This window comes from Dendrobates tinctorius, unplaced genomic scaffold (assembly GCF_039654945.1).
Source record: "Dendrobates tinctorius isolate UK_male_01 unplaced genomic scaffold, ASM3965494v1 ptg000060l, whole genome shotgun sequence".
Taxonomy (NCBI): Eukaryota; Metazoa; Chordata; class Amphibia; order Anura; family Dendrobatidae; genus Dendrobates; species Dendrobates tinctorius.
The window spans coordinates 73160910-73177084 of record NW_027361728.1 but is presented as its reverse complement, the minus strand read 5'-3'; the positions used below and the strand labels follow the sequence as shown (position 1 = coordinate 73177084).

The window sequence follows — 16175 nt, the reverse complement described above, 5'->3', positions numbered from 1 at the left end:
ATATAGGCAGGTAAAAGTTATTCTGTCAAATTAATACATTCTATAATCAATCACGTATGGTCAAGTCATGTTTATCAATTTTCCCGAAGTCAGTTAAAGATCTATGTAACTATATATTAAACTATTTGACATTCCCACAACGTGCACACATTGTATAATCTTATTTTGGCTCTTTTCCAGGGAAAGGATTAAAATTGTATTTCCCTGTTTGAGGTAAGAGCATATCAGAGGCTCTGAAACATGCAGTGACTGCAGAGGAGATCAGACTACGAATGGGCTCAGCCCAAAGTTAATAGTTTGCACTTTGGACCTATCAGTGTCTGCTGCTGACTCCTAATAGAGTCAGTGCAGGAAGCTTTAATCACTGGACAGAAGTGGATCCTGTTGTTAAGACATGGCATGGAAATCCCTGTGCTGTGTGCTTCTGCCTCTGCTGTTGGCATATTATATCTACAAACCTCTACCAGAGAACATTGAGGAGAGATGGAAAGTTATGCTTCTTGATGCTACTTTTAGAAGTCTTGAACATTTGGTAAGATATCTACTTTTTCATTATTGCTATCTTGATATATTTTGCTTTTTCAGCAGCTTCTGAATGCTTATAGACTGAGGGTAGTATAGTGCCTGCAAGGGGGATTTAGGAAACCCTGCATGAATATGATAGTGGAAACACAAAAATTGAGCTTGGCTTGAGTTGATACACATGCAGCATTGGCCATAAAACCTGCTAAAGACAAAATGAGCAAAAACCCTGCTGTAACTAAATAAGTAAAAGCAAAAGTGCATCTAAATAATACAAAGTCTTTAGTAATAATGTCTTTGATCAAAAGTAGCATGCAAGCTATCCCACCGACACGGTAACTCTGTTGGGATAGTCCTACACTGTCTAATATTAAAAACCTTGCCTTGTGTCAAAGTTGACCTCAATGTGTGAACAAAAGCAGACAAAAGGATTGGGTCCCAAACAGTAGACACCAGTCTGGGGAAGCCTTATATTCAGTTTCCAGCTCAGGAGAGGGAGACCACACCCCAGCTTGCACAGAATGCAAAAGTAAGAATATGATAGTGGGTAGGAAACCTGGTTGCAATGTCTCAATAATTACCTAGAGACGCACATGTATTTACTTGCTAATATATGCATAATACACCTTTTGTAACATAACATCACTTTCCTGCAGCGTTGCCCAAAGATCTGCCACTTCTCCTTATTTAAACATACAGAGCTAAAATAAAAAAAAAAAATTTCTAGCTCCATCTTAGGCCTCTTTCACACTTCCGTTTTTTACAATCAGTCACAATCCGCCAGGTTTTGAAAAAAAACGGATCCTCAAATTTTTTTTGAGGATCTGTTTTTTCCCATTGACTTGCATTAATGGCGGCTTGTGACGGATTGCTGTCCGTTCTGGGTGCTGGACAAAAAAAAAAAAAAAAAAATCTCTCTCTCTCTCTCTCTCTCTCTCTCTCTCTAACGGATCCTGTGCCATCCGTTCACATCAGTTGAGAACGGGTCCGCCATTTTGGCGGATTATAACTGATGCAAAAAACTGAAGTGTGAAAGAGGCCTTAAGAGACAATAGCAAAGGCTGATTGCAATTAACCTAATGACTTAAGTTGACTCTAGAATTATAAGCTAACTCCTCACAATGCGTGTTTTTTTTTTTTTTTTATGCAAAAATGTAATATCTCCTAAAGATTTGGCAAGTCTTTAGTATGTATATGATGCCCCCCCCCCCTAAAAAAAAAAAATATATATAATCTCAGAGCTGAGCTCTGACTTCCCAGCTATTGCATGTTTTAATTAAAAATCTGAGCTCTCTTTGTTCTTATAGTCCTTCTCGGGTCAGGAGGCTTACAGACACCGTCCTGACAGTCAGGCCAGCATCACAATGTTATCTCTAGATGTGCCTGCTGGTGTAAAACTAAAAATCTACAGCAGAGTGAAGTCTGAAACGATCACTGATTAATAATTAAGTGTCTATCAACTTAATGTAGTAGTTTAATCATTTCTAATATACTCTAAATGAAAGCCTCTAGCATTCCCTCTATCCTTGGACTGCTTTATAGTATTCTACTAGTTTGATTACAAAGTCCTGCCCCTGAATGTGACAACTCAGGGGGTGGACTGGTCTCTGCTTATCTTGCTCACCGGTTTCATTCATTACGATAAATCCTTAAGATTTGGACCACTCATTTAAGTGGTTTACTCTGAAGCTTGTATTTCTGATAAATAAGCATGTCCTCTCCCTGATGGCACTTGAAAGTTGGCACGTAACTGATTTAGTGTTACTAATGGCGTTTACTGACAAATGTGCAAATGTACCCAGGGCTGCCACCAGGAATTTCTCGGGGGCCCCCTTGAAACTCCGTCCAGGTCCCACCGTTCTCTTGGAAAAACACGACTTCTCACCAATCACACATTAAGGCTATGTGAACATGTAGTGTTTTTTTTTTTTTTTTTTTTTTTGTGTGCGGATTCTGGAGAGAAAACCGCAGGACAAAAGTCCTGCGGTTTTACACCTCATAATGGATTAGGTGTAAAACTGCAGCGTTTCTGCACCAAACAATTAACATACTGCGGATTGTAAACCGCAGAAAAATCTGCAGCATGTGCACAGCGCTTTTTAATTTCCATAGGAAATAAAGGTACTGTACAACGAGGCAGAATCTGCTGCGGACCCGCAGCTGCAGAACCGCAGCAGAATCTGCACTGTGTGCACATACCCTATCAGTTCCCATCTCCAGATCACACACATAGCCAGCAGCTCTTGTTTTGGCCAAAAGATTTTCTTTAAAGCTGCCACGAGAGGTAGTGAGTTCTCCTTCAATGGAAGTCTTCAAACAGAGACTGGACAGAGATCTGTCTGGGATGATTTAGCGAATCCTGCTTTGAGCAGGGGGTTGGAGCAGATGGCCCAGGAGGTCCCTTCCAACTCTACGATTCTATGACCACAACAAGGTAGACTCTCTTGGCCGGGCCCCACTTTACTCTAACCTATTAAACATTTGTTAAAATATCCAATACAATTTTAAGGTTATTTTTTTTTCAGTTTTTAAAATGACCAAATATCACATCCAAAGGGACATGCCATGACCTACAACACCACATGAAAGGGACAAATGCCACCACACCATGCCCAGACCACATATTACCACCACATGGTGACTGAATACTACAATACTGATCATTAATTAAAAAAAAACAAAAAACATACTAGTGCCATTATACACAGGAGATCTGTACTTAGTATGCAGTGTCTATGTACAGATAATACAGTGATCACCAGTGACATACACAGGAGCTCTGTATATAGCGTCAGTGTACAGGTAATACAGAGATCACTAGTGATATTATGCACAGGACCTCTGTATATAGTTTAGTGTCAGTTTACAGGTAACACACTTGCTTACCAGTGACATCTCTAGGTGAAGTCCTTCAGTTTGCCTCTAAGTAACTGAATTGCTGACTTGCTGTGAGTGCCAACCCCTAGGTGGCACTCACAGCAAGCCAGCACTGACAACCATAGTGGCCTCCAGGAGACCTCAGGTTGTCACGCCGACAAACCGGTGACCCACAGTCATATGATGCAGGTCACCGGTTGCATATTTCCAGCATGATTGCCAGAATCGCCATTTAAATGCCACTGTCAGTGTTTGACAGTGGCATTTAACTAGTTAATAGCTGCAGGTGGATTGCGATTCCACCCACGGCTGTTGCAGGCACATGTCAGCTGTTCAAAACAGCTGACCTGTCACAGGAAAGATGTGCGCTCATCGCCGGAGCCCACATCAAAGGGAGGGAGTCTGACATTGGTATAAATATACGCCTGATGTCCAAAAGGGGTTAAAGTTGCTGTTGGAAGAAGGCACCCATCAAATATGAGACCTGGTGCAGTTTGCAAAAGAGTGGTCAAATTCCAGCTGAGTGTTGTAACCAATTTGTTCATGGTTATAGGAAGAGCTTGACTGCAGTTATTTATTCAAAAGACTGTGCAACCTAATAAGTTGAGCATGCCAACAAAATTCTGTCCCGTTTTTGTGTGAATTTATGTCCAATTTTTCTGTTTTAATTTGGTGTTCCAATACACACGGGGAACGTGTGTAATTACAATTTTCTGGGAGAAGTACTTCACTTTCTGTAACCATTTCAAAGATTGCAACACTTTCAGCCTTGACTAGATACACTGGTGAGTTAGCCCTTAGGTCAACTTGCTACAATGAATGTTTAGTGTTTTGATTTTGCAGCATTTCTGCATGTTTTTTTTTCTCCATTGCGTGTGTGTGTATATATATATTCTTTTTTTTTTTTTTTTGTATGTCTTCCATTAAATCTGCTTTATTTTTTTGCTTTTATACTTTCTGGTATTTAGCCTTAAAGGGAACCTGTCACCTCATTCTTAGCATATAAGCTGCAGCCACTGCCATTAAATGCTTATCTACAGCATTCTGTTGACATCTTCTTCCTTAAGGCCCTTCTACATTTAGCGATGCACCAGCGATCCGACGAGCAATCTGACCCGGTCAGGATCGCTGGTGCATCGCTAAATGATCGCTAGTGAGCTTTCACACAGAAAGATCTCACAGCGATGCAGCAGCGACGCAGCGCACGATACTCATCTTTCACACACAGCGATCCTGACGTCCTCCCGCCTGCCTCCATGCGTCGCTCGTCACAGCAGGAAGCCCCAGCAGGAAGCTGACGACGAGAAATGGAGCCAGACATTCTCGCGCGATCAGCGATGGACAGCTGGGGAGCCGGTCGTTGGTAAGTATCACACATAGCGATATCGCTATAACGTCACAAAACCGGTGACATTTTAGCGATATTGCTAGCGATATCGCTTAGTGTAAAACCCCTTTTACTTCTGTTGTGGCTCCTGCGCAGGCGTACTGATTTGCCCTGTTGAGGGCAGAGTAAAGTACTGCAGCGAGCCTCTGACTTTTCCCAGCACTGCAGTACTTTGCTGCAGTACTTTTGCTTTGCCCTCAACAGGGAAGAGAATTACGCAGGGGCCGCGACAGAAGCAAGGAAGAGGATGCCATCGCATGAAGATGGTAGGCGCCAGACCACCCCCTGAGTGAGTATAATCGAAGTTGGTTTTTCTTATCTTTCAGGTTACATCAGGAGCTTATCTACAGCATTATAGAATGCTGTAGATAAGCCTTTAATGGCAATGGCTGCAGCTTGTATGCGAAAAATGAAGTGACAGATTCCCTTTATTGATGAGTAGTGAGTAAATGCCTAATGATTTGCACAGTGACAACAAACTGCATGTGCACTCTTACCTGTGGATCTTCTACCTTTTTTTTAAATGCAATTCAATGGGGAAAATCCACAAATCCTGTTGTTGGTATCCTATGTTACAGATTCAAAAAAAAAAAAAAAAAAAAGTCTATGTATCCCAACCACTTTGCTGGAACTGCATGATAATAGTGTCCAATTTGGCAAATGGCTATAATTTGTTTATATAAATCATGACTGATGGCAGAAGTCCAAATGGCCAATCTAGTCTTCCCTTTAATCCTTAAGGCCTCGTCACACTAAGCGACTTACCAGCGATCCCGACACCGATATCAAGGTGTCAGGGTCGCTATGTGATCGCTGGCCATCGCTGTAAAAAATAGAATCAAAATAAAAAATAGTTATTCTCACCTTCCGACGTCCCGTTCAGCCATCCTGCCTCTCTCCACGCTCCGGTCCCAGTGATCCTCTGCACGAATGACCGCGAGATGTCACGGTCTCGCAGGATAACAAAGTCTCGTGGTCATTCGTGCAAAGGATCACTGGGACCGGAGCGTGGCAGGAGGGCTGAACGGGACGTCGGAAGGTGAGAATAACTATATTTTTTTTACACCTGATCGCTGGTCTCCCGCCTGTCACACACAGCGATGCGTGCTGGTCAGCGGCAGACCAGCGACCAAAAATGTCCAGAGGTTTCTTCCAGCGATACCGGCAGGGGGGCTGATCGCTGTCACACACAGCGAACTCGCTGGTGAGATCGCTGTAACGTCACAAAAGTTGTGACTCAGCAGCGATCTCGCTACCGAGATCGCTTAGTGAGCCGGGGCCTTTAGAATAGATGTAGGATTCTCCCAGGCCGTTTGCTCACTGTCAATTTATATAACACCTGCTAGGAGTTTTTCCAGTAATGTATTTTTAGCCAATACTCTTTATAACTGCCTCTGTTCAGACTGTGCAGAGTTTACAATCCATGGGAACATGAGCTAAAAGGAAGGCATGAGCTCCTTCTACACATATTTAAAAAAAAAAAAAAAAAGCCTTTTTTAAATTTCATGTAAGGTGGTAAAAGGATAAAAACTTGGAGGACAATAGAGGTAGCAGTAGCTTGCTCGGAAAGCATTATTAGATGTAAAAAGGATTCAGGTGCCGTTTGCACGGCTTTTAGTCATCAGAAATTAGACTGTTGTATACAGTTGAGCCTCGGGAAATACTAAGGGCAAAACATGTCATCTGCTCATAGTAAACACTTGATTTGTGGCGTTTTCCCATTTGGACTTCGTAACTATTTTATCTGAACACACGAGTGTCTATTTCAGCAAGAAAGAATGCTGAGCAACAAAAACAACTTGCATATTGATAACAGATGGTATCATGAGAACCTCAATTTAATGAGGATCATAAAGCATTTACTACTATATTATGTTTCGTCATTAGACAATTACACTTTAAATCAAAGAGTGACCCAAAAAACCCTGTTTAACCCCTTTCCAACATCAAGTGTACACTTACACTGATGCCAGACTCTCTCCTTGTTATGGGCTTCGGCGCTGAGCCCACTTCTTTCCCGGCATGTCAGCTGTTTTGAACAGGATAGGGAGGCTCCAACTCTATTTGTGCACAGGGGCCCTTTGCTCTGTCTGCCCTGCATAATAAATGATGATTAGCCTTTTTACAGATTAATAAAATACATCGGTTTTGCCCTTTGAGCTCAGCTATCACATTTATATAGATAACTGCAGCAATCTACCTACCTTAAATATTTTATTGCAGATGACTTGTTTAGAAGGGCCCCTGCACAGACTAGACCACCCACCGTCATGCTTCTTCTAAATATACAGGTGCATCTCACAATTAAAATATCATCAAAAAGTTAATTTATTTCAGTTCTTCATTACAGAAGTGAAACTCCTCTATTATAGTGATCTATTTCAAGTGTTTTCTGTTGATTGGCTGTAAGCCATAATCAATGAACACCCAAGTAATTATCTCTTTAAATTGGACTATTCTAACACCAGCTTGAGAATTTTCTTAAAATCCAAAGTTTCCACAATCAGTGATGATTTGGGGAGCCATGTCATCTGCTGGTATAGGTCCACTGTGTTTTATCAAGACCAAAATCAGCGCAGCCATCTACCAGGAATTTTAGAGCACTTCATGCTTCCCTCTGCTGACAAGATTGAGAGAGAAATGTCATTCTCCAGCAAGGCTTGGCACCTGTCCACACTGCCAAAAGTATAAATACCTGGCTTGAAAATAACAGATCACTGTGCATGATTGGCCAGCAAACTCACCTGACCTTAACCCCATAGAGAATCTGAGGTATTGTGAAGAGGAAGATGAGACACCAGACCCAACAATGCAGATGAGCTGAAGGCTGCTATCAAAGCAACCTGGGCTTCCATAACACCTCAGCAGTGCCACAGGCTGATCGCCTCCATGTCACACCACATTGCTGCAGTAATTGATGCAAAAGGAGCCCTTTCCAAGGATTGAGTGGCTTTACTGAACATACATTTTGGATTTTAAAGTCATTTTTCAAGCTGGTGTTATAAAGTATTCTAATTTACTGTGATAATGACTCTTGGGTTTTCATTGGCTGTAATCCATAATCATCAATATTAACAGAAATAAACATGAAATACATCACTCAGTGTGTAATGACTCTATATAATGAGTTTCACTCTGTGTTGAAAAACTGAATAACTTTTTGATATAATTTTGTGAGATTCACCGATGTATGCACATTGCATATATGAAAAATGCACAAGCATGCTTATACACATCACACCTTCATGTAAAATGGCAATCACAACTGTCTAACAAGGAACACCAAAATAAAAAAAATGTATGAACACTTTTTTTTTTTTCTCTCCTCAAATCATAACTTTTTATCAAACGCATATGTAAGCATTATTTGTATTAACTCTTAATAAGAGTTAAAACCTGTCTCCCAAACATTTTGAATCCAGTGGGACAGTCCTAAATCCAGGTAAGCTGCACTATTCTGTCAAGGAAGAGCCTAAGGCCATGTGCACATTTGCAGAATTTGGTCAGTTTTGTGTTTTCTGTTTTGGTGTTTTGTTTTTTTTTTTTTTTTTTTTTTGTTTCCCCCCCCCCCCTCAGTATTTGTAAGCCAAAATCAGGAGTGGGTGAAAAAATGTAGAAATGTTGCAAAAGTTTCTACTATAATTTTTCCTCTCACTGCTTCACTCCTGATTTTTGGCTTATAAATAAAGTAAAAAAAAATTCCCAAATACTGAATCTAAACCTGACCATCAGGTTTTCAAGTGACTGAGACCAAAAGCACAGAAGGGGCATACTGTAATGTTACACCTTAGTGTATGTATGCTTGCGTAGAAAGCCAGACAGTGCTACTAAATCTGCAGGTAAATGGCGCTGGAGGTGAAAGATTCTCTTAGGCCATGTTCAGTATTTGGTCAGTATTTCACATTGCTATTGTATTTCACACATCAGTGGAATAGTCAGAGTATGAATTATAGAAACCTCACTTCTGCCTCTTCACTCGCTCCTGGTTTCGGTTCTCAAGTACTGAAGTAAAAACTCGCCAAATACTCAACGTGTATTAATGTATGAAACCAGCTGTACTGCCCTGAATGAAGATGGGAGTTGAGCAGATCGATGGTATGAAAATGCCTTCCATTTTCCTCTTGCCGAGTATATTAAAGGGGATGTCCGGGCTTTTCACATAATCTCAGTGCATATCTGGGCTGCAGAATGGTGACAAGAAGTAATTTACCTTCTGTCACCAGTTTGCATTGTTTTCTAGATATCACTCTCTTGCTTCCGAGCAGAAGGTCAAAGGGGGGTGTGTTCTGGCATTGAAATGAGAACTGGCTGCTTCCTCCTACTCTACTTAAAACCTGCCCTCTATAGCAACAGGCCCTCCATGTCCACATGAACAAGCCCTCCTCACACAGTAACAAATCCTCCCCCTCTAGCAGCCTCAGTGCAGAGAGCAGAACCACCCAGCTGCTCCTCCCCCAGACACACTGAACAGTGATCTATGGAAAGTGAAACTCTTGGGAGGAAGGAAAATTGTCCTGTATTCTGGGCCACTCCATGATTACAATACATATCTCACTCATTATCAGTGATTCCTTCCCTCAGTGTCCCAGGCAGCTGGCAGTGATGGGGCTCGGCTGCTGGCAGCAGTGAGAACAGACTGTGTGATGGGGGGGGGGGGGGGGGGGGGGGGGGTCTGCAGCTTCTAATCTGCACAGGGGATGGCAGTCACTGATGTAATCTGTTCTGTGACAGCCTCTGTGTGAATGAGACAGCTCTGTCACTGATGTCTTCACACAGCAGCAGACTTGGTGCAGTGTATGTGTGAGCATGTCTATTCTGTATACAGCCTGCAGCAGCCATGTAATGTACTATAAGGCATGATTGTGTTGGAACCTTCCAGAATCCTCCATTCTAGGAGAATATCTCCTTGTCACAGCTGCAGCCCCCCTCCTTTTTTTTTTATTTTTTTTTTTTTTTTCCTCCCTCCTTATTCACTTACAGCTCTCTGCCTGCACTTGGTAACAGGACACTGTCCATTTCCTGTTGTAGAAAGGAATGTTGATTAGTTAAGGGACAGCATTTCTTTGTCTGAGACATGCGGCTGAAATAAAACAATGAGTGATATTAAAGCTCTAGTGTGCACCTCCCTCTTGGCAGAGATATAATAATTACATTTCTGTGAAGGGCACGAAACCAACTTTTTAATCCCTAATTCTCACGGCTCTGACCCCTCCAGAAACTGAGATATGGATTGCTCCCAAATGGAGTGTCTTAATTATGGCATGTTTGAGTTATTGGATTCGATAAATTGAGAAAAATGAGACCATCGGTGTGCTTATATGAGCTTCCCTTGATAAGATATGGTTATTATAAGTTTCTTAGTTAAATGGCAACTTTAAGAAAGGGGGGCTGAACTTCCCCAGACTGCCCCTTTCGTGATGTAACCAACCCTAGGCTATAAGGTACCCCTGCCTTACAATTCCTCAGTTGAAGCTGCAGATGTCTGGGGATGTGTGGTTGGCTGCCCCTTCCCCGAGCCGCATGGGTTACCTAAAGAACCATAAGCAACTGTAAGGTTAATTTCTGTTTTCTCATCCATGTTTTTATATTTGTAATGTGCATATTTAATGTCTCAACTTTGTAACAACTTTCTGTGTAATCACTGCCCACATTTTGAGAATAAATGATAAAATTATCAGTCTGTCTTCATGCTCTAAGAAACGAACTATGCGTTTTTTTTTTTTTTTTGATCGCTACTAATTTGGGGGTTTGCCACGGACCCTCTTAATTAACTTTGATTAAGTGAATCGTGGCTGGTGGCAGCGTGGTGTGTTCGGTTGGTTGGGCTAGTTGGCAGTACGGAAGGGTCTTAGATGCTGAATGAGTGGCTGCAGCCAAAGCATCGATAATTCCCTTACTGCAGTAGTCTAATTGCCCGTGCATAACAAGCAGCCCATCTGGCGACTAATTATCCTAGGTGCAGTTCCCTGATTGACCTGAGGGTAAGGGGGGCACCGGAGAGCTGTGCGTTCCAAAGTGGAACTGAGAAAGTGGGATATCCATAAATCCCTGCAGATCTTGGAAGGTTGTTGGCAGTGGTGGGGCATCCAAAACAATCCCCCTGTGGTAAATTGAGCGAGATTAGCTTGCTGTATATTTTTGTTACATGGTACCAGTGGCGGGATAACTAAGATAAGCCCCCACTGTGCCTGTGATAGCTGTGTGCCGGCAGTGCGTCGCATCCCTCCGTCCGCTGACATAAGTGTCAGTGGTGGGATCGTGACATATTGGTGGCACAGGGTGTAATATATAATGCTGGAGTGGAGGATGGGTGGCATCTCTAGGGGACCCGAATATGTTGTCAGTAAGGGACCCTGAAATTTTGAGTTTCAGCCCTGCAGGGATGAGAGCATAGATGGAAGAAGAAGAAATCAAGGTGGAGAGAGCACATGAGGGGAGAAGACGGGGTGAAAGACAGCTCCACAGAGCTCACCCCATCATGACATCACTGCCCTCCTGATGCAATAGCATCAGGCCCACATCTAGTATATATATTATACACATATATCTACTATAGACTTGCATTAGGTGCTATATATAGTTTTCATTACACAATATACAATTATCTACAAGGAGTATGGCATGGAACATGAAATGGCCCTATCTATTACCATTGTGGATGTGATGTAGCTTATGCTGCTTTCACAATTACAGGATCACTGCTGTGTTCTTTCCAATGCTGGAATGATAAAGATGAGTGCTGGTGCAGTATACTGACAGCCAATGAGTGAGCAGTGGGTGGTGCTGGTCATGGGAGCTTGGTGGAGCTTCACATATGCACTGCACCAAATCTGCTGCTGTGTGAAGACATCAGTGACACAGAGCTGTCTCATTCACACAGCAGAGGCTTTGTCACAGAACAGGTTACATCAGTGACTGCCATCCCCTGTGCAGATTAGAAGCTGCAGAACCCCCCCCCCCCCCCCATGACACAGTCTGTTCTCACTGCTGCCAGCAGCCGAGCCCCATCGCTGCCAGCAGCCCAGGACACTGAGGGAAGGAATCACTGATAATGAATGAGTTATGTATTGTAATCATGGAGTGGCCCAGAATGCAGGATGACTTTCCCCCACTAGAATTTCACTTTCCATAGATCACTGTTCAGTGTGTCTGGGGGAGGAGCAGCTGGGTGGTTCTGCACCGAGGCTGCTAGAGGGGGAGGACTTGTTACTGTGTGAGGAGGGCTTGTTCATGTAGAGGGCCTGTTGCTATGGAGGGTGGGGTTGTTACTATAGAGGGCAGGTTTTTAGTAGAGTAGGAGGAAATGACCAGTTCTCATTTCAATGCCAGAACACCCCCCCCCCCCCCCCCCCCTTGGACATTCTGCTCAGAAGCAAGAGTGATATCTAGAGAACCCTGCAAACTGGTGACAGAAGGTAAATTGCTTATTGTCACCATTCTGCAGCCCAGATATGTACTGTGATTATGTGAAAAGCCTGGACAACCCCTTTAAGATCTAGAATTCTATTAATCACTCCAAATCCTGTCTCAATTATTGCAGTGAGCCAATTTCAGAGGGTCAGTGTGTTAGGGCTTGGTCCCAGTTACGATTAAATTGGATGGATGCAATCCGATTTAAGAATCAGATTACGATCAGACCAATTTATTCTTATTCTGTTCTCAATTGCGTGTATTTATTTTCTGCTCTAATAGGACAGGGGATAAAAAAAATTGCCCACACCCATAGAAGTCTATGCAATCTATCAACAAGTAGATTTATGTGAAGGGGTTGTCCATCTTAATAATTTATTTTTTTTGCCTTCATTAAGGCTATGTGCACACGTCCGGAATTCCAGAGTATTTTATGCACCCCCCCCCCCCCCCCCCGCTGCATAAATAAGCATGCCATTATTTTCAATGGCAAGCCGCACATACTGTGCTAATGCTACTTATTTTTCCGTGAAAAAATACGCAGCATGCTCATTCTTTGTGTGGAATCGTGGGAATTCCGCACACATAGGAATGCATTGATCCGCTTACTTTCCGCATGTGACTATGCCCACAATGTGGAAAATGTGCGGACGGTACCCACGGTCTGGAGGAGAGATTCTCCTCCAGGCTCTGAGTAGCATATCCCTGTGAAGAAGGGAAAAAAAAAAATGAAAAAAATCATGATATTCTCACCTTCCAGCATCCCCAGTGATGCCTTGACCACCTTTTGTAGTGGTCTTGTGAGACTGTCATCAAAGGTCATTGTCTCAAGGCATCGCTGGGAACGTGACTTGCCAGGAGTATCGCTGAGGCCTGGGAACGTTGCATGGGATGCCAGAAGGTGAGAATATCATGGGTTTTTTTTAAATATTTTTTTATTTTAAACTTTGTCTTTTTACTACTGATGCTGCATAGGCAGCCTCAAAAGTAAAAAGTTGGTCACACTTGTTTGACAAGTGTGACCAACCTGTCAGTTTTTCAAGCGATGCTACAGATCGCTTGGAAAACGCTAGCATTCTGCAAGCTAATTACGCTTGCAAAACGCTAGTTTATCACAGGAATTACGCATGTGGAATTCTAGCGTATTTCCTGTGGCAGGGAGTTGTGGAATTCCTGTGGAAATTTCCTCGGCAATCTCGCAACGTGTGCTCATAGCCTAAATGCACCCAAGTGCAGTGTGATTCCTGCAGGCAGCAGAGGAGATGGGGGGAAAAATTAATTTTTCAGTCTCCTCCACAGCTGTGCTCCAATCTTTCCATGCAAGCGGATCAGAGCACTGACACTCAGCTCCCGCTTGCAACAGAGCAAGAACAGAGTGTCATCAACATATCGCATATGTGATGTGCTAGTAGGACCCTGGCCTTAGAGTTACTACCATATGAAATAACATTCATCAAGTAGGGAAGCTTATAAAAAATTTGTTCCATTGTTTAATATCCTAAGCAAAGGAAAATTGTCTTATAAGGATGGATCCATAACAGCAGCTCTCGTGAGGGAAAAGGTTTCCTTTGCTAAGTCACCATTTATAAGGCCTTTTGCAGAAGTAAACAATATAAAGAGCTCAGTCACAAAGGCAAAATTTTGCCATTCACTTGCAAGACTTGGCACACTTTGCCTTATTTATTTGCTATAAAAGTATTGTCAAGCCTTTCATAATCAGGGCCGCTCCTGCACAAGAACAGAATGTTGGCAACGCATCTGATAGATTAGTCAATCCAATAAAATATTAACCAAAAGATTTAAGTACAACCTCTCATCAAGTTTTTCAAGTTATAAAGTAGGACTTTTTTTATAGCATACAGGAATGGTGTAAAAGTCCCCAATCCAAACTGTAGGGTTGTGTTTTTTTTTTTTTTTTTTTTTTTTTTTTTTTTCTTTAAAGGCTTTTATTATACTATCATACACTCTGGTCAGATGAGCCATTGGTCTTGATCTAGTGACCCTCTCTTCCTATAATCGCCATCCTTCATCACAATGGCCCTATTGCACTCTAGCACAGGCACACTCCTGTCTGCCATGCTGAGGATGGAGCAAAGTACTGTTGTGCACATGCGCCTGCTTTACTTTTGGGTCATCGGTGTTTGGCCTTTCTTGGTGCATGTGCACTACAGTACTTTGCACTTATCATGCCAGAGAGTGTGTATAAAAAAAAGCACAATGTGACCACTATGACTATGACATAGGATGCATCATCTTCAAAAAGCAGGGAAGGAGGACAGCAATCGCAAGAATAGGGGAGGAGCTGGTTCAAGACCAGAGACGCCCATCGGATCAAACTACTCAGGTTGAGTATAACAAAAGCTATAATGGGGGGGTGGAAACCAAGTGATGCAATCCACTTCAGCCTGTTAACCACTTTCATGACTAGGCCAAATCTTACAATTCTGACCAGTGTCACTTTATGTAATAACTCAAAGCTTCAACAGATCCCACTAATTGTGAGATGTTTGACAACTTGTATCTCATTATAGTGGTAAAATTTGTTCTATTTGACTTGTTTGTTTGTGAAATATGGAAATTTAGAAAAAATGTTTTAAGTTTAATGCCCTTAAGAGTTGTCATTAACCCTTTCATGACTGGAGCTTTTTCAGTTTTGCATTTTCGCTGCTTTCCAAAGCCATAACTTTTTTTTTTTTTTTTTTTTTTTTTTTTTTTTTTGTCAATATGGCCATATAGTGGAACAATATGCAAATTGTAAGGAGCTCTAAACATAGATCAATCACATCAGGGCTTTTGTTAGAGCTAAGGACAAGACGTCGTACACAGGCTATTCCTAGGTCACAGTTCAGGCGAGTGTAGAGAATTGTCACTGACCCCACTAAGAGCGCACAGAGGATTAATGAGATGCAGATGAAATTTGTAAAACATGACTATCCTCCAACACTGCTAGCAGAGGCCAAGAAACCCTCTGATACACCACTGCGATCGGTTGAGAAACGCATTCCACTGGTACACACAACATCCGTATGTGCACATCTTACACCGCACGATATGTAAACACTGGAACCTACTACAGACAGCATATCCCAATGTTGGTGAGCTTCACAACCCTTTTTTGCCATGCTGCAAATGCCCCTCCAACATCTGGGACTCACTAGTGCATGCAGATGTTGGCACCTGGACACAACTGTCCACACAGAGGTTCCTCCATACGCCTAAGTTAGGCACGTACCCCTGCCTGCATTGTAATCGGTGCAATAATGTATTAAAGGGTGACGCTTTTTACCATCCCCACTCAGGCAAAAAATATACAGTAAGAGATTATTCCACATGTGACTCATCCTTTGTGATTTATCTAATAAAATGCCCCTGCGGACTATATGTAGGCAAGACAACACAACCCATAAAGGACCACATCTCAAAACCTAAATCTGCCTTCCGCTGCAAGAATGTTATTACAGGTTCCATTTCATCACCAAGGGGCATACCATAGCCCAATTGAAATTTCAGGTGATTGAGCACATTCCTATTCCCAGAAGAGGGAGCAACCGTATCCTAACATTGAAGAGCAGAGAGTCCTATTGGATCCATCAATTACAGACCTTGTTTCCCAAGGGGTTAAATAGAGTACGATTTACATTCTTTTGAGGCTTTTTTTTGTCTGTACTGTATCCTTTACGTATACCTCTGAGAAATTGTGGGTAACTATTGTGGTGATCTGAAGTCAATCAATTCTGCATAAAATATATATATAATCTCTATATCATGTTCTTTCATCAATTGTATTTATGGGCATTGTATTAATACCTTTTTCCATACAGAGCTGTCTTTACTGAACACACCTTGAAAACTCTCTACCCTGATTCATCTCTCTGGATTCCTACCCCCTGCTCGACTGCTATACAGATTACTCGTTTCTAGTTACATAGCGCTTAATTCTTGTTTTCACATACTAATTTAGCTTACACCTATTCAAATA

The 16175-nt window shown here is 42.2% G+C and overlaps 1 protein-coding gene across 1 annotated transcript in view; it reads left to right on the top strand.

The window, feature by feature from the left end:
- The first annotated feature begins 253 nt into the window (after window positions 1-253).
- AADAC (arylacetamide deacetylase) overlaps window positions 254-16175 on the top strand; it is a 62828-nt gene continuing 46906 nt past the window's right edge. The window contains exon 1 of the mRNA XM_073579050.1: window positions 254-532. Within this exon, the coding sequence (XP_073435151.1) occupies window positions 395-532 (138 nt within the window). The 5' untranslated portion in view covers window positions 254-394. The remainder of the gene's footprint in view (window positions 533-16175) is intronic.